This window comes from Perca flavescens, chromosome 8 (genome assembly GCF_004354835.1).
Source record: "Perca flavescens isolate YP-PL-M2 chromosome 8, PFLA_1.0, whole genome shotgun sequence".
Classification (NCBI taxonomy): Eukaryota; Metazoa; Chordata; class Actinopteri; order Perciformes; family Percidae; genus Perca; species Perca flavescens.
In genome coordinates this window covers 26,969,218-26,993,617 of record NC_041338.1, presented here as the reverse complement: position 1 = coordinate 26,993,617, position 24,400 = coordinate 26,969,218, and the positions used below count along the sequence as shown (strand labels likewise).

Sequence of the window (24,400 nt, the reverse complement as noted above, 5' to 3'; positions counted from 1 at the left end):
GATTGGCTGGGTTGGGGAGGTGAGTGGATGTGGTGGACGTGGTGGTGGAAGGCGTGGGAAGTGTTGGACAGAGGTAGCCTGGGGCTGAGAATTTACGGCCCATGTTGGCTGGAGGGATAATCTGTAATAGTAAAAAAAAGTTAAGTGTTACTACTGAATATGCAGGGTTATTACATGACAGCATCACACAAGGCCATAAAATGCTCCAATGACAGTTTTTACATTCAAAGAAAGTACTGAATGCTTACATCAAGTCCCGGAGGTGCTGGGGCTCCAGTTTTAGGACCTTTCTTGCACTGGGAAAGGCTGATGTCCCTGGCCCAGTTATCCACCAGTTGGTGCAGGTCATCAGTGAAGGTACCCTTACCCTTCTGGGTGTGAGAGGAAGGAGGACTGGGTCCAGTCGCCTGGCTCAGAGGAGTAGAGTGGTTCTGGCTGTGGCCTGAACCATTAGTGGAGCTGGTCCCACTTGATCCTGGTAAACGAGAATAGAGGTGAGATGTAAACTTGAAAATACATTCAGGGAATCAATTCAAGTAGCTCACTGTGACAAAATGAAGTGCTTGCACATACCTGTGGCGCAACTACTGAGGCTGGGCATAGATGGAGAGGATCTAAGCTGCTTTATGGATGACCTGTTAACTTGTGATGCCTCTGTTGCGGTTTCTGAGGCCTCTGATGTTGAGGGTGAACTTTGCTTTGGAAGGGACTCTGAACAAGGAAGACTCTGAGCTGAGGCAAGGGTTCCTGAACATACAATCACAAGACACAACAGCGTGTAAACATTTACACAGGAACACACCATTTCAACAGCTTCAGTGATTGATTATAGTACAGACATAAAAATGTGTATTACATTTGACATAAAAACCAAAACAAGTCAGGTCACTGTCCTTACCTAAGTGTATGGGGCTGGGCTTTCCACTACTGCGAGCAGATTTGGAGGTTTTGCTTTTGAGCCTTCGTCGCCCTCCAGCCATTGCCACAGCAGGGGAGAAGACAGAAGGAGGAGGAGGTTTTCCCATCCGCGTGAACAGGGCCTCTATCTCCTCTTTCTGACGAGTCTGCAATATCTGGATCTCCATCATATGTCTGTGAGCAGGAGAAAACCGTCATGTTGAAATATTTCTATTAAGCTGTGAAGTTACACTCATTAGAGGAACTAAAAGGTAGTGTTAAGTAAGATTGTGAACATAGGACATACTTTTCCCTGAGGCGACTAATTTCTTTTTGCAAAGCTTCGTCCTCAGTCTCAGAGTCGTCGTTATTGTCACTACTGTAATGGGTGTGTGCGTTATGAGGATCAGACGTTGACGATGAGGGCCCATTCTGCCTACTGGAACCATGTGATGGACTGGAGCCTGCTGCTGGAGCTGGGGTCACTGAGGGAAATTAAACACATGAGGTGTTACAGATAGAGTAGGTTAATAATAAAGATTGTGCTACATTGGGTGGGGGGTTAAATAACACAACATCACACCAATTGGCCATATACGTGACACTCCCACCACCACACAACCCTGTGGCGAATCGGTGGGTGGCTTCTTCTGGTCTAAACCTGCCCTTACACTATCAAACATTATTAAAGCTACGCAAATTTGCTGAACCATAAATCTGGTACATACCTGTGACGGAAAAACGTCCCACTTTAGAGCCAGTGCTTGGCCCGGATGTGGCATTTGTGCTCATGGAGACTTGGAAGCGCCCAATAGTGGTGGGCTGGCTGGCAGGACCAGCGGAGAGGGAGGAGGCATTTATTGTGTCAGTTTCACAAACTCCTTTGGCCAGAGAGGATGACCGGTGGAGGGTATTTTCTGGACTTGAGGGGGACGAAGAGGAGGAGGAGGAGGAGGAAGAGGAAGAAGAAGAAGGGGAGGTAGAGGATGACACAAGGGAAGAAGAGGAAACAATGCTTGAGGGATCTGGAATGCGGCTGGTCACACCATCGGCAGCAACAGACACCTGGGAAAGAGAGGAGGAATTTTAATTAACTAAGCATGAGGTTTAAGAGGTTAAGCTGATTTTTGACTCAATTAACCAGACACATTTTTAGCTGTGACTTAAACTTACTTGGAAACGTCCCAGAGTGAAACCAGCTGCCGGAGGCTGGACTCCGTTACCTCCCTGAACAGTCTCAGGGCTCAGAGCTCTCCTCAACTGGGCGTCCAAATTACCCAGGGGTTTCTGGGACTGTGGAGTCACACAAACAGGACATCTAAATAGTACTTGCTGTTCATTTACACTATTTGTTAAAAACTTAAAAAAGTAGTAAAGCAGGTAGTATTACAGAAACATAGTAGACCTCACCTGATTTGGCCCAGGAAAAGGGGGTGCAAGTTCAGATGGAGGTGTAGCAGCTTGATCAAAACCAGTAGGTAAAGTCTAAAAAGTATAACAAAGAGGGAAGTCAAGTCAAAATATTATAGCAATAAACGGCATTTTGGATTAATTCTTCGACGCTGCAGTTTTCACTAACCTGTGCCCTGGGCTTAGTTGGAGGCGTCTGTCCAGTTGAGGAAATACCCTGTCCTGGGGTGGTTGTGGGACCCAGGACACCCTGCACCCCAGAGGTGAGGGGAAGGTTAGATGGGGGCACTAGGGCGGCTCCAGGTGGAGGAGAAGAAGTCCCAGTGGGGGGAGAGGAGGTGCCTGTGTTCTGATCCACTGATGCAGAGCTTTGATCTTTAAAGAGGGACCGTAGCTTCTTATCTAGAGCCTGGATATCATCTCTGCCAGCGGTCTTGTTCTGGAGCTCAGCCCCCTCGGACTCCACTGGCTGTGGCTGGACCTGGCTCTGACTGGGTAACGCGCTGGGAGGAGGGGGCTGAGCAGAACTGGGGACAGGCTGAGCTTGGGAGGTGGTGTGCTGTGGTGCATGGGTGGACGAATTCACAGGCTGAGAGGACGAAACAGCACTATTAAAAGGCTGCTGCTCTGGAGCAGGGGCAGTGCCAGTACTACTGGATGTAACACTAGCAACAGGAGAGACCGAGACAGAACTACTGCTCAGTTGAGGCCCAGGTACTGCGGGGGCGGAGGTCTGCACTGATGGTGGACAAACAGTGGAAGATGTAGGCGGGATGCTGGCAGCTGGTGGAAGCGGCGACGGGGCTGGTTCATGTGAAGACTGAGGAGGTGGACTGGGATCACTGGTGACAGGAACTGGAGTTTGGGACTGAGTGGCTATAGGTGGAGGGGAAACTCTACCAGTTGAGGGAGGTGGTGAGGATGTTGCAGTAGATGTGAGAGGCACGCCAGGAAAAGTAGTACCAGCAGCGGAAGCTACCACTTCTGGAGGAGCCAGGATATTTTTAGAGTTTGGACCGAGTCCAGCCTCAGTGGCAAGGGCAGTGCCTGCTTCTAGCTCAGCAGCAGGGGGATCAAGGGTGCTGCATCTCTCTACACGGGCCTGCTTCATTTCACTGAATGCCTGCTGGAGAATCCCAGATGGCGCAGACAGAGAAAGACCCAATGTCATAGAGGGAGCTACAAAAAGTTAAAGAGAAATAGTTATTTCAGAAATTGAAAAAAGCTTATGTGAACTGTGTGTATAATACTACATAACCAGCAAAAACCTTGGAGTTTTTATTTTTCATTACACTTTGTTTTGTGCCTTACCAAGATTCAACTTCATTTGGTTCTCCCCCTTGACAATTTTCTGTACCCATCAATCATTTTTTAAATTTTTAAATAATTAAAACGTTAAAGCTTATTTTCATGCATTGTCAAATATATCACTTTGAGAAACCAAACCGTGGAACAATTTAATCTCATAGGGAATAAAACTAACTTTTCTCTTACCAGGTTCATCGCCAAAGGAGGTATTGGCAGAAGGAGTACCAAAGAACTGTTCTTTAAGACGAGACTCTGGCACTGGGCTGACTATAAACCTCCGTCCTGCCGAATGCACCACCTGAGATGTAGTGCTGGGGGAAATGCCTGAGAGAAAGGTCAAAAACAAAAAAAAGGTAAGATGCGTGGAGGTGGACTTCATAAAAAAAAAAAAATATCAATAACTGGACTGGAGCACTATATTTCTGGCTAAAGTATGTTCACCTGGCAGCATGGGAACAGACAGCACAGGCTGTTGTTGGTGATCACTCATCTGCAAAGAGACAAAACATATGTGGTTATGTCCTCAAGTTCAGCAGGTGAGGTTTAAAATGTCATTATGGCCAATATGATGATACTGTATGTAGTAAAGAAATACCTGAGGAAAGCCTTCCTTCATGCCCTCTCCTTTTTCATCAGCCATTTCTATGACTTCACGGATCTGCTCGATGAAGGACTCCCGCTCATTCTCCAAGATGAATACACTTTCAACCTGAAGGAAAGAAGTTCAACTACTGTAACTAAGGACAGCGACATTAGCACTTAGTTTTCTGTTCAGTTACAGGGGATTGTCATCGTCAATTGCCAAACAATGAGTCTTGTGAATGGCAGCCATGCTAAAGTATATACTGTATGAATACATGGCATGAATTATACACGTCTGTGTCAGGTGAAAACCTTGTATGTCCAAAAACGTGGTTTTTCAGGAAATGAAAAAAAAGCTAATTCGAAAACATTTTACTGAGGTATTTACCTCAGACAAAGTCAGACTTAATTACGTTGTGTGTTGAAATATTTGTAAAAGATATAGACATACGTAAAGGGTGAGCAATAGCATTGATTTATGAAGAAAAAAAAATGTAAATGATGAATTATGGGGGTGCCGTTGTATATAGTATATATATCACCGCCCATATATAGAGGTTTACTCCTCGACGCAGCCTTTGCTGCATGTCATTCCCCTTCTCTCTCCCCTTTCAAGTCTAAGCTGTCCTATACAAACAAAGGCCTAAAAACACCCCCAAAAAGAATCTTTAAATGATGAATTATGGAGATACAAGGTTTCTGCCCGACAAAAACAATATATTTATTGTAACAAACACAACCATAAGACATCTAACATTTCCTACACGTTTAGGGGCAAAAGCTACAGAACCAGTACTACCATAATCTGTGCAATCTCCTCCGGATTATCACCATCAAGGTCAAACTTGAAGGTCACCATCTTCCTGTTGTGCGTTTCCAGCTGGCACTCTGCTACTCGGTCTCCCACGTTAGAGATCTGCCAAACATTCATTCAGGTTAAAACGGTTTCATGACAAAGAGCTAAAAACTTAATGAATATGAGCGAACTCATCAGTTCAAATACATACACTGAGAACATTTAGCTTGGCCTTTGCAGTTTTGTCATGGCGGGAGCGGCTGCGTACAGATCGCCGCTGGTGACGTTTCAGTGAGCGTCCCTCATGGCGACCTCCTGATGTAGAACTTCCATCATTGCCGTCACTAAGACCTGAAGCTGCATCTGACAGGCAGCTGAAAGAGAAACGGGGCCCATGAGAGAGAGATCGGACACAAGTGTCATGCTGTTTTTTTTATAATTATTTTTTAAAATAACTTTCTTCTCACCTGTCTACAGATGGTGGCACCAGAGCAGAGGATCCTGGCTGCTCTGCTGGTGCTGACTGAGGAACACTCGCAGGGGCCTGAAAAACCGAAAACGTTCATAAATCAAGCACATCATGTCAAAAGTTAATGACAAAATGTCCTATTGTTGGTACATTACTCTTTTGAAATGGTTTAGGGACTTACACAGTAGACCGATGATCATCTACATGCCATTCACATTTGTTCATTACATTTTATTTTTGTAATTCATGTTGACCAACTATTTACACGAAAGGAATTACTTAAACCAGACCATCCACCAGATGGAGTTGTTTAGCCAGGTAAAACTGATATCCTGGTACAAACATGGATGTATTAAGAGAAAGAATACAACAAGCGCCATTATTCAGCTCTCACGCAGAATGTAAATATTGCTTTGTAACAGAGTTTTCATTTAATTTCCTTCCGAATGTGGCCATTTTTCTCTGCTGTGCATATATGGATATTGGGGGCAGGGGGGAAATCGATACAGCATAGTATCATAATTATTTTCCGTGGCAATACTGTATCGATACAGTCTATTATTATTTATGTGTTGGTCAGTTTGTCTGCTTGACAATCCCATTTTGCAGCACTAAAATTGAAGTGAAATGAACAAACAGACAAATGTATCTTTTTAGATAAAACAGATGTTGATAAAGTTTCCTTTTGGGGACATAATTTAAAATTGGGAAAAATTTGAAGTTTAAAATCACAATAATAAAGTAGCGTAATGATATTGTATTGTGAGGCCTTTAGTGATTCCCACCCCTAATGGATATTAGTCACAATTATACAGGGTACTGCTGTTCTACCAATTTCTAGTTCCAGCCCTGTGGGTAGTTACAATACCGTGACTTTGATAAAAATGTCTTATATTCATTACATGCACACAGATCTATTGGGGGTACTGTTTTCATGGAATATTGTAAGCTCCAAATAAAACACAAAAGCTGTTTTAAGAACAAAAGGATAAGAAACTATTTAGATTGCTTTTTGATCAAAATGTCAAAGTCCTGAAAAGAAACACTGTTCTATGTTCTTAGATATTTTTGTCTGAGGTCGGGTAAATGTGGGTGAAAATAAATAAATACTCTTGCAGCTTGATAAGAACTGCCCTCTACATGTTCATTGGTGCTCTATAATACAATTTAGATAAACAATAATTTTGTTTATTTGATCCTATCCTAAAATGTGACCTAAAACATTTTGAATGATGAATGAACACACTTCAAGAAACAGGAGGTGTAAGGTGTAAGGTGTGAATGCTTCACACCGGCCCCACATACACCCACCCACACAACCTTGTTTTGTGATTTGTAGAGTACCTGCAGAATAGAGAAGCATGAGGCCTGATAGAGGAAATATAGGTGCTCTGCATTGAGTGGAGGTGACACGATAGGAGGACTTGGATCATTGGCCCAAGACTAAGAGTCATGCAGGAATTAGTAGCATGCAGAGAGCAAGAGTGGAAGAAAAAAGGGGAGAGCCATGGTAACGAGAGTTGTGTGTCCAGAGGAAAGAAAAAAAAAAGATTTAGAAAAACGCAAACATAAAAATGGACAGCATGAAACACATACCATAGTAAGGTGAAGAGATATGTCTTAAAGCAAAATCAAATAAATGTGCATGTTGAGTACGAGCAGGGGTTGTGTGGGTCACCTGTAGCTGCTGAACTCCAGTCTGTGCCTGCGGTAGAGTGGAGCTCTGAAGACTAGTGCTGCTCTCTGACTGTTGCTGCTGTTGGGAGTGAGACGACTGAGATGATGGAGGCATCATCACTTGCTGGGTGGGAATCTGTAAAATAAAAAAGGGATAAAGAGGGAGAGGCAGAAACAAGAATAAAATCAGAGAGGTCTGAGGGTGAGATAAAAGCTGGCACACGTTCATAGTAGCATCTTGGCAACTTGCTGAAAATATTTAAAGAGATTTACTCGGCTCTTTTCCAAACCTACATGCACTTACCTGTTGGATAACATGGCTGTATGACTCAGAGCATTTATCAATTTGACAGTGTGGGATGTCAAGTTATTCATCAGTCAACAATGTCCTCTCTACAGTTTAGTTTAGAGACATGTACATTACATGTCAATCCACACTGCACGTGCCAGGTTTTAAAAACTACCACATGAATTATTTCTTTATGGATACCATAAGTTCCAATGTTTTAAAAGCCTACTATATCATCTACGAAAATATAGACAATATGTTTATTTTTTTTTTCGCAGAAAGGCAGTGGGTGTATTGACAAGTGGTAACAGAAAAATGGGACATTTTATCTACCTGAGGGGGAAGCGATGGTTGGTAGTAAACTCCGTACTATAAGAAACAAAACATGACACAAGGTAAGAGTAGGAATCTTGAGAATAAAAAGAAAACTAAGGAAGATATAACAGAAGAGACTGGAAAACGGGATTCAGAAAACTGAGCTGCTTTCAAAGCAGCCTTCTGAAGCAGAGAATATAAGCGTTATAAAGTTGACTTAACACCCTCTGAAAATTGTGTATTTGCTGACCTTGAGTGGTTGAAGTTCACATTTGCTGCAGTGATATACAAGTGTACTCAGGGTGTGTTCAGTACAACCTGACATTAGGTTTGTTAGTGTTATGTGCAACTGATTTGAAACTTTTAACTAGGGGTCAGTAAAACAAAGCTATTCAATTGGTGTGAAGTTACTCTTTAAAGACATTAGGACATGCAGTAAAACATATACCTGTGGAGGTGTCACTGGAACAGACTGGCTGCTTGGCGCAACTGGAACAACTTCAGGCTGGACACCTTGCATCTGGGGTTGAACCTTATGCACCACAGAGAGAAAACATGTGGTGAAATAAGGCATCAAAGAAATTTAACAGATAGATGATCAAATTCCAAGACCACAGAAATATAGCTCAAGGGGCATGTATAGCATGTATAGCACAGAGCAGGAATGGTTAACTGTAAAAATCCAAACCGCTTAGTCCGCTAGATACGGTTTGGGGCATGTATGTATTGTTTGGTTCATTTTAGCCTCACAGAAAAAAAAACTTCAAATAAAGTTATTGAGGGAAATAAGCCTTGCGCTGTAGTGAAACCTCAGGTGGCAATGCTTCCCCCCAATGTACCAAAAACGTACCGAACCGAAAACCGTGACCTAAAACCGTGATATGAACTAACAGTATACCACCCGTATCACACACACATCAATAGAAATATAGTCTGTAAGTTTAAAAACTTGATATAAATATATACTTAATTCTGAGGCGCGCCACAATCCAATCATCTGATTCAGATTCAATATGTCCTTTTTTCAACATCACTCACCACTGACAACTGCTGTTGTTGCGTGTGGTCATTTTGTGTCTGTGGGAGTGACACCTGGGGCTGAAGGTGATGACTGGGAGGAGAGCTGTAGGATATTCCAGACTGAGGAGGCTGTACCTCAGGAGGGATGGTGGAACCAGGAAGTCGGTCTCCCATGTGACTGGCTGTAAGAGGTGCACAAGAAGGTTCATTTATGAAAATACTCCAAATGCGCTCACCTTCAGAAACCAAACCATTTTATTATCATGCAGTAGGCTGTAGGTGTATTCGACTATAAATCATCTTTGATACACACCTCCTCCAGTGTGTTGTAGTTGTTGGTGTTGGTCAGTCTCAGGCTCCTCAGACTCTAGCTGGATGGTGGCCACACTCTGACCCTGAACTGGGACTTGCCCAGTTGACTGGGGGATATAAGGGACACCCTGTGCCATGCTGGTCAGTTGGGTTGACTGAGGAGTGTTATAGTTAGAACTCTGAAGGCTCTGCTGAGATGCAGGTTGGGCAGACATCTGTGTGCTGTGTTGGTTTGGTTGTGGAGGGACATAAGTAGCAGGCTGTGGCACTGGCTGTACCTGAGGCACCTCCGTGCTTGACTGCTGGCCTGATTGCTGTGCTGGAGGTAACTGACTCTGCTGTTGTTCTTCTTCTAGCCTTCTCTTCTCCTGATTTTCTCTGACCTTTAAAACAGTCAGCAGCAAATGTATTGAAATCCCTCAAGAGCACTGACAGACAGCATCTAAACATCACAGCACATGCAAATAAAAATCATGAATAACATTAGATGCACTATGGTGAGCATGTACTGTAAATACCTGCTGTCGCTGTGCTCTCTTGCGACTGATTAGAGACACCCTGTCCTTTATGGCCTTTGCGATGGTCTTGTGGTCACCTTCGCATACATAACCAGACTCGACCTACAGCACAAAGACATGATGTACAATTCAGCAATGATCATTTCAAAGTCTGCAATTAAAAACAACAACTTTTTAAACTACTTTTTCATTTGACATGCAGTCTTTAATTGTGACAGTGTTACTGAAGTGTTGCATTTTTTTTAAACTATTAAAAGTTCAATTCACCATTTCCTGAGCCACATCCTCTGGGACGTCTTTGTTGAGGTCAAAAGAAAACTCAATAGCTTCGTTGTCTTTGTATTTTCCCTTGAGTTTCTTCACATCCTCAATTCTCAGCCACAGCTTAATATACTCCATCTCTCCATCATCTTCTTCCGCCAACTCCACACGCACCCCTGTGTCCTCCTGGAAGAAGGCATGGTTCAGAAGGTCCTTGATCGAGTACCTAAATAGAGGGAGACAAGCAGTTAGCAAATATGCGTTTTCCTGGAGAGCTTTACTAACATAAACTGGTTAAATTTGCTCTTAAGTTCAAGACCTCTCATCCTTGTTCTGGCGAATGCATCCCTCGATGATCTCCTTCACTTCAGGAATGGCCACCTTGTCAAAGCTGCCCGGCTTCACCCCCTACAGGAAACAAAATCCTGAATAAGAATGGTTCTTCTTCTCATCGGACCTTTTCTTATTACCTTGTTGTCTTTTTTAGCTCAGAGGCTCTACATTCGTACCACAAAGCAACAGCTTACATCCCAGATGACAGGGAACTTTACACCAAACTTCCTCTTTCAATTGTGTATTGGAATGAATCTCAAAAAGCCACAGTATGAAGTGGAAGGGGTTGCCTCTAAAAAATTATGTTAAAGAATGTTCAAAGGATGCCATGGTTTCTACTGGGTGGCATTTAAAAATTGAAGAATGTCAAGTGATAGGAAAAGGAGGGCATAAGTCAGTAGAGGACCACTGACGGGAGGTGATGAATTGAGTAAATGGCAATGGAAAACTGCATGGTGCTACAGGAAAATGGAGGACTGGCTTAACAGCTGGGCTGAATGACAAAACAGGAAGAACAGCCCATCTCCCCAAGGAACACTACAGTAAAACCAGAAACCATGTGATACTAACTAAATGTAGGCTCAACACCATGACAGCACTTTGTTTCTCAATTGAGTCAACTGCTGCAGTATGAGCCATTTGTAGCCCATAAAGAGAGCTAAAAAACTCAATACTTTGCAAATAGAAAAGCCCTCTGTGGAGTCAAGGGGCAAAACGTCAGTATTTATACTTTTCAGTTAATGATAGACTAAGGGTTTAGGTATAAATTTCAAGGCCCATTTTGTAGACACTCAATTCAGGTTTAACCTCTTTATCTACGAGACTCTTGTAATTGCAAGAGTATGACTCATATCAGTGACTGCATTTCAAAAGTGGGTTAGTATGAACTGTATGATTAAGACTAAAATATCTGGGAGTTTTTTTTCCTATGACAGTTACTGCCCTTCTGTCATCATCACAAGACTGAACCATTATCAGTTAGGAAAATAGCACGCCTCTTATCAATCATCCACACCTCAGGTCTAGGTGCTTAACCAACATATGCCATACTTTAAAAACGGAAAGACAAAAGAAAACAGTATGAGTTGAAGCAAAGAAGCTTGGTAAACGACAGAAAACCTCCAAGAGAAACTTAAGTGTGTGGGTTCTTCAAACAGGGAAATAGGGAATAATCTAGAAAATACAGGAATACACTGAATTTAACGGGTGAAATACAATAGAAGATAGAAATGTAATGTAAGCTTGATAAAGAGGTATCAGCAGAAATATAAAATTATTCCAGAATGGGACACTAGCCTTCTTAGCACATAGGAAGAGGTGAAGGCAGGGCAGAGGGGTGACATGGAGGGTTGATAAAAAAGACTTACGCTGGTAACTCTGCGGTAGATCTGTGCAGCGTTCTGGCACTCTGAGTAAGGGTACTCTGAGGTGGCCATCTCCAGCATGCACATTCCAAAGGCATACACATCCACTGACTCGTCGTACTTCTCTTCATACATCTCAGGCGCCATGAACTCAGGGGTACCTTAAATCAAAACAACTATTCAGAACTCTCGAACTCCCTTACTGATTGAGTGGGCTTCTCACAACCCATTGACCCTCTGCTCCTCTAACCCGTGACGGGTTGAGGAAGAGGAGGATGAGAGGAGTGACCAGCCTGCTGACATCTCCTGGAGTAGAACCTGTGAGGTGAAAGTTGGAAGAGAGAGAGAAAAAAAAAAAAAAGAAGAAGAAAAGTGGGAGAAAGCAAAAAAGAGACAGAAAACAAAAAAGGAGGGAGAAGCTGGGCTCAGTTAGACTGCAGAGAAGAAAGCACGTGTTTGTCTGTGTAAGACCCTAACAAGTTGGGATATAAGAATGTGACTGAGGTAGCCAATGTGCAGAACACACTTGGGCAAAATGAATGTTATTTGCAATGTTCAAAAGAATAATACTCTGGCCAGAATACAGTGTAATTTGTCCAAAGGGACGTCAATGATGTCAATGACTAGCTATGGAAATAACTTTTGTCAAGACCTTACCTTACAACCACATTGTCTTTCATAGTACACTCACCTTTCGAAGTCTGACTTACCATCTCTCCTTGACCTGCAGGAGGAAACCGTTATGGTCAAGGCTGAGAGAAGCAGATCCCATAGCTAGTTACTGTGCTTAGCAGTGTGTCTTTGCACATTGGCCTTGTTCTAATAATTGATCATTTCACATTTAATCTCAGGTCTTACACAGAAAAACTGGTTATTTGAATGTAATTGCTTTTTATATTGATGTGTGTTACAGCACACTGTCACACTTACCAGGCCCAAAAAAGTTCATACTTACTCAATGACCAGCAGTACCCTATTCATTCCAAACAGCAGAATGGGGCACAGCTGAGGCTAGAGCCTACATTTTAAAAACATACCCAAGAATGTGAAAGTAAAAATAAAATAAAAACAAATAAAAAACAATGGCAAAAGGCTGACAGAGAGAAAGTGGGGAGAGTTCCCTGGACACAGATGGATCAAAAAGATTCTGCAGCCCTGCAATATTTATAAAAGACAGTAAGAGACAAACTAAAAAAAAAAAAAAAAAACCTGTTGAGGCAAACCCATAGAAAGAGATGTTAAATATTATAGGTATAACTGGCAAACAGACCACATATTTCCAAACCACAGAACAAAGACCACTCTAAGACAGAAGCAAAGGCCATACCTTTAGCAATGGCCAGGTTAGCCTGCAAGAAGGCATGACAACTATGAAAATAATCATATTAATATTTAATAGTATGAGAAACGTTAGGCGCTACTTACATTCAGTAGGTGCCTGGGAAAAAAAAAAAAAAAACTCTCTTTTTTGGAGAAACATAGAAATATTCTATACAATGACCAAACTTGATAGAGTCACTGTGCAAGTGCAAAGAGAGAAAGCCTTGTGGTTATCTGCCTAAGATTACCACAGTATTTGGCCTCCTTTTGAGCTGTGGTTTGAGAGACCGCTGAAACGCTGTGGTCTGTTTTAAACCACATCGTCAGAAAAACAAGCCAAAGGAAAATACCCTTTTTAAATACCATCATTTTCAATTCAAACATAAGCAACAAAAAGGTACTGCCCTACAGCAGGACAGGGATCAGAAGGTAGAAATTACTTGGGAGTCGTACCTATAACACTCTTGGCAAATGATGCACGCTTGAGTGTGGCCAGTCCCAAGTCTCCTATCTTGACGGATCCGGTTGGGCCTGTGATGAAAATATTGTCGCACTTAAGGTCCCTGTGGATGATGGGGGGAGCCCGAGTATGAAGGAAGTGGAGCCCCTTGAGGATTTGCCTACACCAGCTCCGCAGTACTTTAATTTTCATCACCTTGAACCGCTTCAGATATCTACAAGAGAATAGATCATCATTTTTACACAAACAGAACTAATAATGCTAGCAAATGTAGCATTTGTAATTTAAATGTAGTAATTCTAATTTTCTGTACACTTTAATAAAAGCACCTAACAAGAGCAAATGCACTTGAATTATATTTAAAAAATTGTACTAAGAAACATATTAACAAACATTTTATACAATTTTGACAAATTACATTACCAAATTATACAAAGTTCAACAACTACTTTGTTTTCTAATGATTAAACAAAAGTTCAGAAAATGTATAATCAATCGTCAAGATGATTTTTTTTTATCAAAATGGCACAACCCTAATGTATAAGGTATGTATGAGTTCTGTATTAATGTGTGTATTAGCTCTGACAAGTTCGAGACTCACGTTTTGAGTGTGCCAGAAGTCATGAGTTCAGTGACCAATACAATGCACTTCCTGCCTTTGGAGGGTCCTTCCCAGGAGTCGTAAAAGCGGACAATGTTGGGATGCTGTAGTCCCTTTAACATTCCTGCTTCCTCCTTAAAGCGCTGCCTCTCTGTCTTTGAAAGCTTACGATCCTGCATTAGACAAAAAGAAAATACTTGAAGATTTCACACATCACAAAGGGCATCATTATTAGATATACAGATTCATTTGGACTGATGAACATTTTTAACAATGCATTAATGACCAAAACAGTAATGTGAAAAATATCTGCCATGATGAAGACTATCACTACAAACGCCAAGTAAAGATTTATTTTATTTCTAACCCTAACCCATGAATGTGCCCATGATCCATAAGAAGACCAACCTTGTACCTTCAACTTGATATTCAAGGTTTGAACAGTGGAGAAACTAAAGTAATTCAACTGAATAAAATGCCTTTGAAAGTTTAACTGTAAGGTGGTGCAATTTACATTTCCTTCTACACACAAAATTGCACATATACTCTGGCAAGTACAAATAAATCCAGTTGGGGGCAGAGGGATGTGGCCCTTTTGTCTCTGGCAAGCTACTGTGAACCAAATGAAATGTGTCAAGCTTTGTCCTAGATACCAAGAAAACCAAAACGGCCACAGAATGACTCAGAATTAGAGAAGATCAGGACATAATTGACTATAATCCTATAGTCCTCTTTGCAAAACTTTTTACTATACAACACAAGCTTAAATCCTCTCAACAGACACACATCACTCTAGTACATTTAAGTAGGTTTGTGGGAAAAATAAATAAATAAATAATCACCATAACCAGAAGACTATTTCAATTCAATATACATTATATCACGTTAAGTGTTAAGATGTGGAAAACCGCCGGTTCTGGTGTTTCAGTTAAATGTTCATCACAACATTATAATGTATGTAAATTGATTATTTATTTGGAGAGTAATTCTGGATTGGTTTTTACTGTTAATTCAGAGAAAACTGTATCATTTACAATAGAATGATAGACTATAATTAATATTATCATTGACATATTGCCCAGCCCCTTAGATATCAACTATATCTGCTAAGAGGCTGATTTTATGTTCGGCATTGCCTGTATTCTAAACAAAGCTACAGATGAGTCAACAAATGTCTGGCAGATGATGGGTTTGTCAATGAATCATAGCAAATTGTATACAAAGCTGATAGCGTTGTTTGCCCAATGGGATTTAACATACCATAAACTGAGCAAGGCATAAATAAGGACTGGCAATAAAGCATTTTGTAGGGTCAGAGTAATAACTAATATTTCTGGAATTTGTACAACCGCCCTTCTCAAGTTCCATTAGTAATTCCTGGCATGACCTACATTTACAGCATGCATGACTATAGATTAGCAAGCCCATGCAAGTTAGACAAGCCCAGTGAAACCCTGCAAGCAAAGACCTCCCTTAAAACCCTGAGGGACCTGGCCATGGGCCAGGCAATTCAGCCCATTTGTGAGTGGGGAGAGGATTTGACTTTGTGTGTTAGCAAGAGATAGAAAACCTTCCAGTGACTGACATCATCAAGATCAAGAAAAAAACATAACTGAAACTGCTACAGCCTTTGTGGGGGGTATTTTGGAGGTTTGAGGTTGAATGTTTTCAATGTCTGGGGGCAACATAGGGCAGACAAAATGAGAAGTAAGAGGGAAACATATGTTAACAATCAGAGAGCAATGTCAGGAAACAGAATGTGAGGAAAAATGGGCAAGTAATGGAGGCACCACCGTGCACTTGAATCAACTGACCTACTTTCCAGTTCCAGTATCTAGTTTCTATGTAGTATTCAGTATTTATCTATTGGGGCAGTGGTTCCCCTCTCTTTCTGCATCATGCAAAACATCCATGGCAGCATTCAAAACCTAAAAGTTCCTAGTTTAGGGTCCACGGCAGACCAACTGTCCTGTATTTAGGACAGCATTTCTACTCTAGGCACACTGCCACATTGGTAACTCCTTTAAAACAAAATACAAGTCCAAACTAGTTGAAAAACCACCTTCCCTGTAAGACACTCACACTAAGAAACCCTACCCTTTTAACTTTTTGTCATGATTACTCAGTGTTAAGGACAAACCAATTACATTGCTGTCTTACCATTTAAAAGTATGCATGACCCGGTTACTGTAAAAACCCTGCAGGAATTTACGATCTTGCAATCAGACACATCACACTCCCTTTGACTGACACTTGAAAAAGTTCTTTGGCCTGTGCCATGTCCTGCTGTTAATAACACTTGGAACAGTTCATGGTAGTAACCGGTAAGGGGTTTACATGTCGTTTGAGAAATCAGGGTTTTGCCTAACCCGAATATAATCCTTTTTTTTTTAAACTACATGTAAACGCACTGACTGTGAATCACATCTAATGCCAGTTAACGACAGTATCACCAAAGCTGAACACACAATGCTACTTCTTGGCAAAGACCATCATAAATTACCCAACAATCTTAAAAATAGACTGTGGTAATAGGTCTGTGATCATGCCAAGGGATGGCTCTGTCAGGTCCCTGCCCTGAGGTGTGCTCTGAGGTTGACACTGAGGGCTCAATGAAGCCCTCTGGGTAAAATTTGTTGAGATCTGGGAATTTGCGGATGGGCCTGAAAGCCAAGAAGTCATGTTAAACAGTTCCACCCTTAATGTTACTTAGTTTTTGCATTAAGTGTAGTGTGCCCCTGTGGACAGAGGTTTTTGGCGTTCTTATGACACTGTGACACATGGCCATTAGGTCAAAGATCAGCTGAAGACAACATGATGCATCAATTTCACAGTATGCCAACATGACTATTCATCTAACTTTAATGTGGTAGAAAACTAAGTAATTGTGTGCCACTTCTTATGGTTAATAAAAAAAAAAAAACATCTAACAGCTTATTGGCTGATGAAGGCCTAAAGCCGGGTTCAGACTATAGGAGTTTGATAATGTTTTATAATATATTGCAGCACTGATTATTTTTCCAGACAGTAAGTATTGCTGCTTGACAGTAAGAGGTTAGCTACTGCTCAATCATTTACTGGTTTCATTGAGAAATACTGGAAATGAAATTAGGAATTTCACATTACAAAATGTGACGTTTCTTGCTAAATTTATTTTATATAACAAACAGAAATAAGCAATAACTATTTAAAATTGTATGGTAAACATAAAGACTACCAATCAAGAAGAGTTTAACTATTTCTGTAAAGCGTGTCACTCCCAGCGGATGCCATCAGCCAGCTGGGCATATCTTCTAAAGGATGCCTGGGGTTTTCTTCCTCATCTTTCAACATTTGGCTTCAGCCAGTACTGGAGAGGAAGGACTTGGCGAGGCAGTGAGTGGAAGATGAAATAGAAGAAGATGGATGAGTGAGCAAGAAAGGGAAGGCTCCTAAATGTATTCCTTTTCTTTCCATCAACTTCCTCTCTGTGGTGACCTACTTATTGTTCAGACATGCCTGCAACGTGAGAGCCGAAACAAATGTGTGGATTCATGAGTGGGTAAAAACGGTGGGACGCCTAAAAATTCTTAGACGATTGTGGACAGATGGCCTTCCAGACTATATAAGCCAGGGCCATTTTATTTAAACTTTACACACTAAAGTGTCTAGCCAAGATTGAGGCACAACTTGAGCAAAGCTAAAGCAAATTGGTTGGTCCATCAGTTAAGAGTGAAATATCTCTGAAGAACTTGTCATGACATTTGGTACCAAATTTCCACTTGTGTAACACTTACAGGTTACACAGGTTATGACAGCACACCTCTAAAACAACCCTCAGGCTGATCTTTAAGACTGAAGAGTAATTTCAGTTTGATATAAAAACTCAAATATGCAGGTCGCACATGCGTGAGTAGTTATAATACTCGCACCATCACAAAAAAGGTCGCAGTTTGGAGCCCTTGTCCAGCTGACACCAAATTTCCAGTGAACATACAATTAGCAAGGCTGATTACTTCCTGCATCACTGATTCTTACTTCAACAGGAAAAAAAAACAATAAGTTAATTAACTGGATGTGCCCTTACACCTTTCTCAAAACAGTGCAATCATAACATTTGTTCTGAAAGAATTTGCTTTTTAGGAGGATAATTGCATTTTGCATGCAATCAAAGTAGAAAAGGGTCAATATACTTCTACTACTGTCAAAAGCACCTAAGAGGAAATACCTGTTAATTATATGAATGTTTGTAAAGGCACTGAACAATTCAAACTAAACTGAAAAGAGCATTGAGAAAATATATTTTAACATTATATTCCACTAAAAATGCCCTTGAAATGTACGGGGAACGTAACACTAGCACTTAAGTGATCATGGGACAGCTTTAACAACCATGTGAGAAGGGATTTCAGCTTCTCATGCGTAGCTGAACAGTTTCTAGCACTGCAACTCTTGCATTGACAGAGGAATGAAGGGGAATGGGAGTATCGGGTTGCGAGTTCATATTTCAGAACTGACCACCTGCATAAAAGCAAAGCCGTTTCTCATTCAACTGTAAAAGATTTCTATAAATCACTTCTTTGCACTGAAACAGTCTCCCAATAGTGTTAACCAGCAAAGACCTGGCTAGATCCTACACCAAGTTTAGGGGATTCTCAAAAGAGAGACAGTTACTTTTTTCAATATGGGTGAATCGTTTCCTACAAACCACACTAACAAGACAGGGGTATATTTTGGTTTCACCGGAAGTCACAGGAGACCACAGAAACCTTTTTTGTCTTATAACATACAGCTAAGTTCCCCAATGTTTCACCAATGAATTACTCAATCAACAGAAATCCATTTCTCTTTAGTAACCTGGCTCTGGTAACGTGTTCATTTATCATAAGTTGTCGCCCTAATACTAAACAATCAATAGCATTAAGGTGCAGCGTTAATCTCACATCTACCTCACATACCACAATATAGCACCTTGCCATAGATGAAGTCAAACATATAATAAAAGTAAAGAAACTATCATTGGAGCAATGTTAAATATAACATAGCTTTCTATGCCTCTACAATAGTTGGCAAATAAGATTATATTGTACAAAATAAGTTCAAGTATACAGACTTATAGTATTATCTTAACAAATAGAGATAGGCATAGTTATATTTATTGAGTATTAATGGGATTAAAAAATCTAATTTGGGAAAATGTAAGAAAGGGGGAGATTGGACTGATAGTTTAGAAGCAGGCCTTGGCAGGCCAGCCTTCTGCTATTCACATAGGAGATTCCTCTGTTAGGAATGTGACCCATTTTACATTTACACAAGCATTCAGAGCAGGAAAGCACAGAGCATGCGCATGATTCGGTCTGTGTGAGGGGGGAGGGGCATGTGTCTGCAATCTTCACATTGTTCTGAAACCAGTGTGCATGTGTATTTATGGTTGTTGCTGCCGTGTGAGGCCTATTCCTCTCATGACAGGGTGAAAGCGTGACAATAAAAGCAAATATTCACGTGGTGAATGAGGCAAACTTTGCTTTGGGCCATGTTGCTGCTTTAACTGGACAGAAGGCAGAACTAAAAAAAGGTCACAAGCATTTTTAAGAACTATTGGTCAGAAGCAGATTGAAAGCAAAATGGATTATTTAATACAGGAAAACTGTATATAGATAATAAAAATGTCAAATAATTAACTTAAGTATATAAAAGGCGTACAGAAATATTTTAAAGACAAGAAAAAAAACTTGTTTTTATAAAGTGTAAGTAAATTATTACTACTGTGGCCACATTTGGCCCTGGAAATTGCAAGAATTAAATAATTACCAATGGCATTTTACCCTAATGGAGTTTTACTTACTTTGATGGCAGTTTAGATATGCTACATCTTCAAAAGGTGTTATAATAACCTAAATAATAGATCTAGATCTAATAGAACACCTTTTGCTGACAAAAATTTGCTCAGTTATAACTTTGAATGTATTGTTATAATTCTGCACATCTGGAAGACAGTCATCAGAATTTATTTTTAAAAAATGGTATATAATGTCCTCTGCCAGTGTAAAAACTAATAAGGAAAATCATTATCATTATATCAATTCTGCAAACTACCAGTGCAATGAAACAAAGTCTAACCCTGAATATAGTCAAAGGTAATTTCCTGTGTCTTAAGTGTTACGTATGCCCTAGTCATCGTGCTAAAAACATTTATTGTACAAGCCTTGATAAGTTCTGGTAATTTCCTAATGTCTTCTGGTAAAGCAGACACTTTTCCTTAAGACATTCAGTCTTAAAAATATATTTTGCTGATTTAATTCCAGCTCTGTGTCATAGCAGTGTGGGAAGTCATCAGGTGGATCTTGGCAGACGTCCACTGCTCCGGTCGTTGGGGAGTGACAAGTGCCATGGAGGGAAGCCAAACACAGTTCATCAGAGACACCGCCCACACAAAGATGACACAGAGCTGATTTAAAATTGGCAAAGTATCTCTTTAAGTGCAGTCATGCCAACCTGTATGGACTGCTGCGCACACAAAATAAATGTGAAATGCTGACAAATGCAATGCGAGACGATCAAAAGGGAAAGGCTAGCCACATTTCTCTGCTTTAGCTCTACGCCACCATGCTTAGGCCCAATAAAAGCAAATAGCCTGAACAAAAGGAGAAGATGACACCTGCAGTAGGAATGAAACCATAAGGGTGACTCAAAAGAACATTCATGACTGACAGCGAGTGATAGCAACGATGGAAGGAAAGTAATACGAATAATGGTTATACAAATTTCATACCTGCAGCTCACACCAAGCCACCTCCACTGTGGTCTCAGTGTCCAAGCCCTTGTACACAGTCTTGAAGGACCCACGTCCAATTTCTATATCAAACTTTAGGAAACGCCCATCTGGGGATGTTCCAACTGCTTTGGTCTCTGCCTCTTCAATGTCATCCTGCACTTTTTTCTCAGCTTCTCTCTGTTCTGCCTCTGCTCGTGCCTTGGCAGAGTCCTTATCTTCTTCCTCCCCCTCTTCTTCATGATGAACCTTCACCTCAGTGGTGCTTTCAGGTTCTGTTTGACTTGGCAATTCTGTTCCTAAGCCTGGTGCGGAACGGGCTGCTAACACAACCTCTCCATCACAGGTATCTTGTAAAATGGCAGGCTCCTTTTCTGAAGGCACTACATCCACCTTGGCTATTCCTTTTCCTTCTACTCCTCCTCCACTATCAGCAGACTCTGCATTCCGAGCTAAAATTGGTTCAGCCCGCTGCAGATGACCAGTAGCAGCAGCCAGTTGCTGCTCGGGGGCAGCTTCTCGTAGGTGAACCCGTTGAGGTGCAGGGATGGGGATCTTGCTGGGTAAAGGGAGGGCCAATGCAGTAGCATTGGAATCACTGATGACACTGCGGCGCAAGAAACGGTGTTCAGGGTTACATCGATCCCGCTCCATGGTGTGATGCCGGCGTCTCACCTCTGTTGGCCGGCACTCACTCACCATCGAATCTGAACCAGAACTGGGGCCATTTCCACTCTTTTGAGGGGGAGCCAGGAACTTCACCATTTTGTTGTCTGGCTTTTCCGACATCCCACCACCCACACTAAGAGTAAGGGTGTACAATAACTAATTAAATAAGTATGCTTCCATGTCCGTCATATAGGCTTATGTAAGCAGTATCGATCTGTGTTTGAAAAGTAAAAAAAGTCTAACAACTTCTACCTTCAGCTCTCTTTTTTACTGCTCAAAGACAGTCTTTATATATATAGTGCAGAGATTGGAGGTGTAGAATGGGAGGTGTTCTCTTGTAAATGGTAAAAGATTGAACACCACAGCAGAACACAGAGTGCTGATGTTGATACACAAGTCTCTTTAAGTCCACACCATCCATCCTGCAAGACACAGGGTGCAGCTTCTATCAAGCATAAGGAATCACTGATGAGGAAAAAAACATCCACAGCCCACAACAGTTACTGAACGCAGGAAAGGCTGGAAGGCCAGACACTTGGAATATGCTCCAGTCCAGGTTCACTGCAAGAGAAAAAAAAGAAATGCTGCCTGAGATGTTTCAAAAAGTAACAAACATTGTCAAATGTCAACAAGATCTGTAAGAGACAAGCTTAAGTGTTCACAACGAGAATTTACAGTATGCATAAAGTTTAATAGCATTGACTTTAATCAGAAGCTTGATCATTTTGAGATTCACTTTTGATGTGAAGTAGAAATGTGTCTTTAAGGTAACCGCCTTTGATAAAATGTGCTGTCTTGCCAAAAGACATATGATGTAAGGCACATGCATGCATTTACAGAGGCTTATTTGAAGGTCCTATTAAGCAATTTTACTCTATTTCAAAGCTGTGCCCAATTGGTATAACATGCAACTAATTGGTTTAGTAAGCATTAAGTGTTTATATTTAAGTATATAATAAATAAGTATTTAAAAGCATGTAATGTGATATAAATCCCAAATGCATTCTACAGCCCTACAGAATGACACACTAAACTCATTATTCTCACGTTCGTTTGAGACCTTAAGTAACTAATTGAACACAGTTGACAGCTGATTATTCCTGTCTCAAGTATAAACAAGAACTCACAAACACCTATACTCATGTTAGTGATTTTATCTGAATAACTAGTAATAAGTCAATTGTTAAAACCGCTTCTGTACAGAGTTAAAGCCACACAAAGATATAACCCTGCCAAGAAATAACGATAACTGTAGATGCAAAGACTGATGCAACGTGCATGACTATTTTTGCAATGTGTTTATATAGTCTTTTAAATACCCAGGCTTGCAATGACAATCGTATTGCTTACTAGTCATCTAACGTTATAAACTGCTATGGTTGCATCCATTACCAGCGTAGGCTACCACAATGTCAAAACAAAATCCGGTCGGTTGGCAGCAATAACATCCCGATAAATTTGAGAAACAACGACGCGACCTAATTCAATTAGTAGCTATATTAATTAACGTAAGCCTTGTCTTACGTCTATTTCTCTACCGCCTTATAAATGACACCACAGCCATTTGAAATGGCAACATCGACCATACAAAGCAAGGAGGAGCACCGGCTCTTTGTTAGCTTGCTAACAAGCATAGCTAGCACAGAGCTAGTTAGCTGGCATAAGCTAATCTTTAACCGGTAAAACGTTAACCGACGATTAATGATTTCCACGTCACGTCGTCTTAAAATATATTCCGCCCCGTAGTTTGCAATTCAGCTTAACGTTTAAGGTAATTTCACATAGCTATTGTTGCCATTTTAAGGTATCTGTAAGCGTTAGCAATTAACACTAGCGTGTAGTCCATATTGACAACTTTACCGTATCCAGGGCCAGTACCCATCCCGGAGTGATTAACATTACAAGCCGTGCTGTAATACACCGGATACGTATGACGCCGGTTGGAAATCGAGCAGCCTTTGCCACTGCTACCTAGCTAGCTAACGTCAGCTAGTCTGGCCTTTCTGATGGCCTAAAAAACTAGACCCACCTCCTGGCAGTGCCAATTTAAAACAATGTTATCTGACGCGTTAATAACGCTAACGCTTCGTTTGTTGTTATTACGCACTTTAAAATGAGATTCTCACTAGCTAGCTGGTTCACAGCGACTATTCGTAGCCGAGTGGTAAACACTTTCAAATGACGCTTGTTTCGGTTTAATAACGTTGTGCTAGCTACTGTTCGTTGAGTTGGCGAGTCTGGCTTCATGTCTGGCTTGCTAACAGTTAGCAACATTAAGCGGTGCCGGTGGCAGATGGACCTACCTCTATATCGTAACGTTATCCACAATACAGCTGACCAGCATCGGCGTTTAAATTGTCCTTACAGCGTTAATCCGTCTTCGCATTTATAAAGGGGAATACGTGTACAATATCCTTAATGTCAAGCAGACACGTCATCCAATTAGTGAACATCAAAGTTGCGATTTGTGGGCTCAAACAAGCGGCGCAGTGGTTACATATTGACGAAGAAAACGGGTTTTTCTGACAGCGCCTGCGCCAATGAAGAATGACCTCATAACCATAACACACATACATAAATCACTTTGAAGCACCATTGTTGTATCAATTTTGTATCAGATTTCCTTATGACAATGGATGTATATTAGGTAAATCAAAAGTCATGTGAATTAAAACCATTTATTGGTCACATATCACTAATTCTAAATGATATGATAAGCATATTCTAAATTAATTAATATTAACGAAGAAAATCATTTTCGGATACGTTAATGTAAGCTAAGTGGGATAACATTTTCAATTACCATACAATTATGCATACGCCTCAAAAAGGGTTTGAAATGTTTAAAATCTTGCATAATTTGGTCCGAAAGGTGTCAACACAACTTAGAGCTGTCTATTTGTCAAACATATGTTACAATGTTTTTTGAATATAAAGACCTTCATGATTTTTTTAAATTCACAAATGCATTTTCTTCTGAAAAAAATGTATAAGTCAAATAGTATATATCATATCATTCCATTTATATGGTTTAACACTTCTGTTGTG

The 24,400-nt window shown here is 40.9% G+C and overlaps 1 protein-coding gene across 6 annotated transcripts in view; it reads right to left on the bottom strand.

The window, feature by feature from the left end:
- Positions 1-23,879, bottom strand: part of LOC114559559 (serine/threonine-protein kinase WNK1-like) — a 27,008-nt gene extending 3,129 nt beyond the window's left edge. The window contains exons 1-28 of one of the 6 annotated variants that reach the window (XM_028584275.1): positions 23,656-23,879; positions 20,684-21,913; positions 13,933-14,105; positions 13,325-13,545; positions 11,555-11,712; positions 10,174-10,262; positions 9,861-10,080; positions 9,594-9,695; positions 9,077-9,458; positions 8,782-8,945; positions 8,192-8,275; positions 7,762-7,797; positions 7,141-7,275; positions 5,461-5,537; positions 5,205-5,367; positions 4,997-5,113; positions 4,211-4,324; positions 4,057-4,105; positions 3,802-3,939; positions 2,477-3,486; positions 2,308-2,382; positions 2,071-2,190; positions 1,626-1,962; positions 1,205-1,382; positions 899-1,092; positions 574-747; positions 249-475; positions 1-121 (exon numbers count right to left, since the gene is read on the bottom strand). The exon at positions 1-121 is cut by the window's left edge and continues 3,129 nt beyond it. In XM_028584275.1, coding sequence (XP_028440076.1) covers positions 1-121; positions 249-475; positions 574-747; positions 899-1,092; positions 1,205-1,382; positions 1,626-1,962; positions 2,071-2,190; positions 2,308-2,382; positions 2,477-3,486; positions 3,802-3,939; positions 4,057-4,105; positions 4,211-4,324; positions 4,997-5,113; positions 5,205-5,367; positions 5,461-5,537; positions 7,141-7,275; positions 7,762-7,797; positions 8,192-8,275; positions 8,782-8,945; positions 9,077-9,458; positions 9,594-9,695; positions 9,861-10,080; positions 10,174-10,262; positions 11,555-11,712; positions 13,325-13,545; positions 13,933-14,105; positions 20,684-21,472 — 5,647 coding nt within the window. In that variant the 5' untranslated portion in view covers positions 21,473-21,913; positions 23,656-23,879. The other 5 variants (XM_028584278.1, XM_028584279.1, XM_028584277.1 and 2 more) reach the window with 5 other exon arrangements.
- Positions 23,880-24,400: the final 521 nt, after the last annotated feature.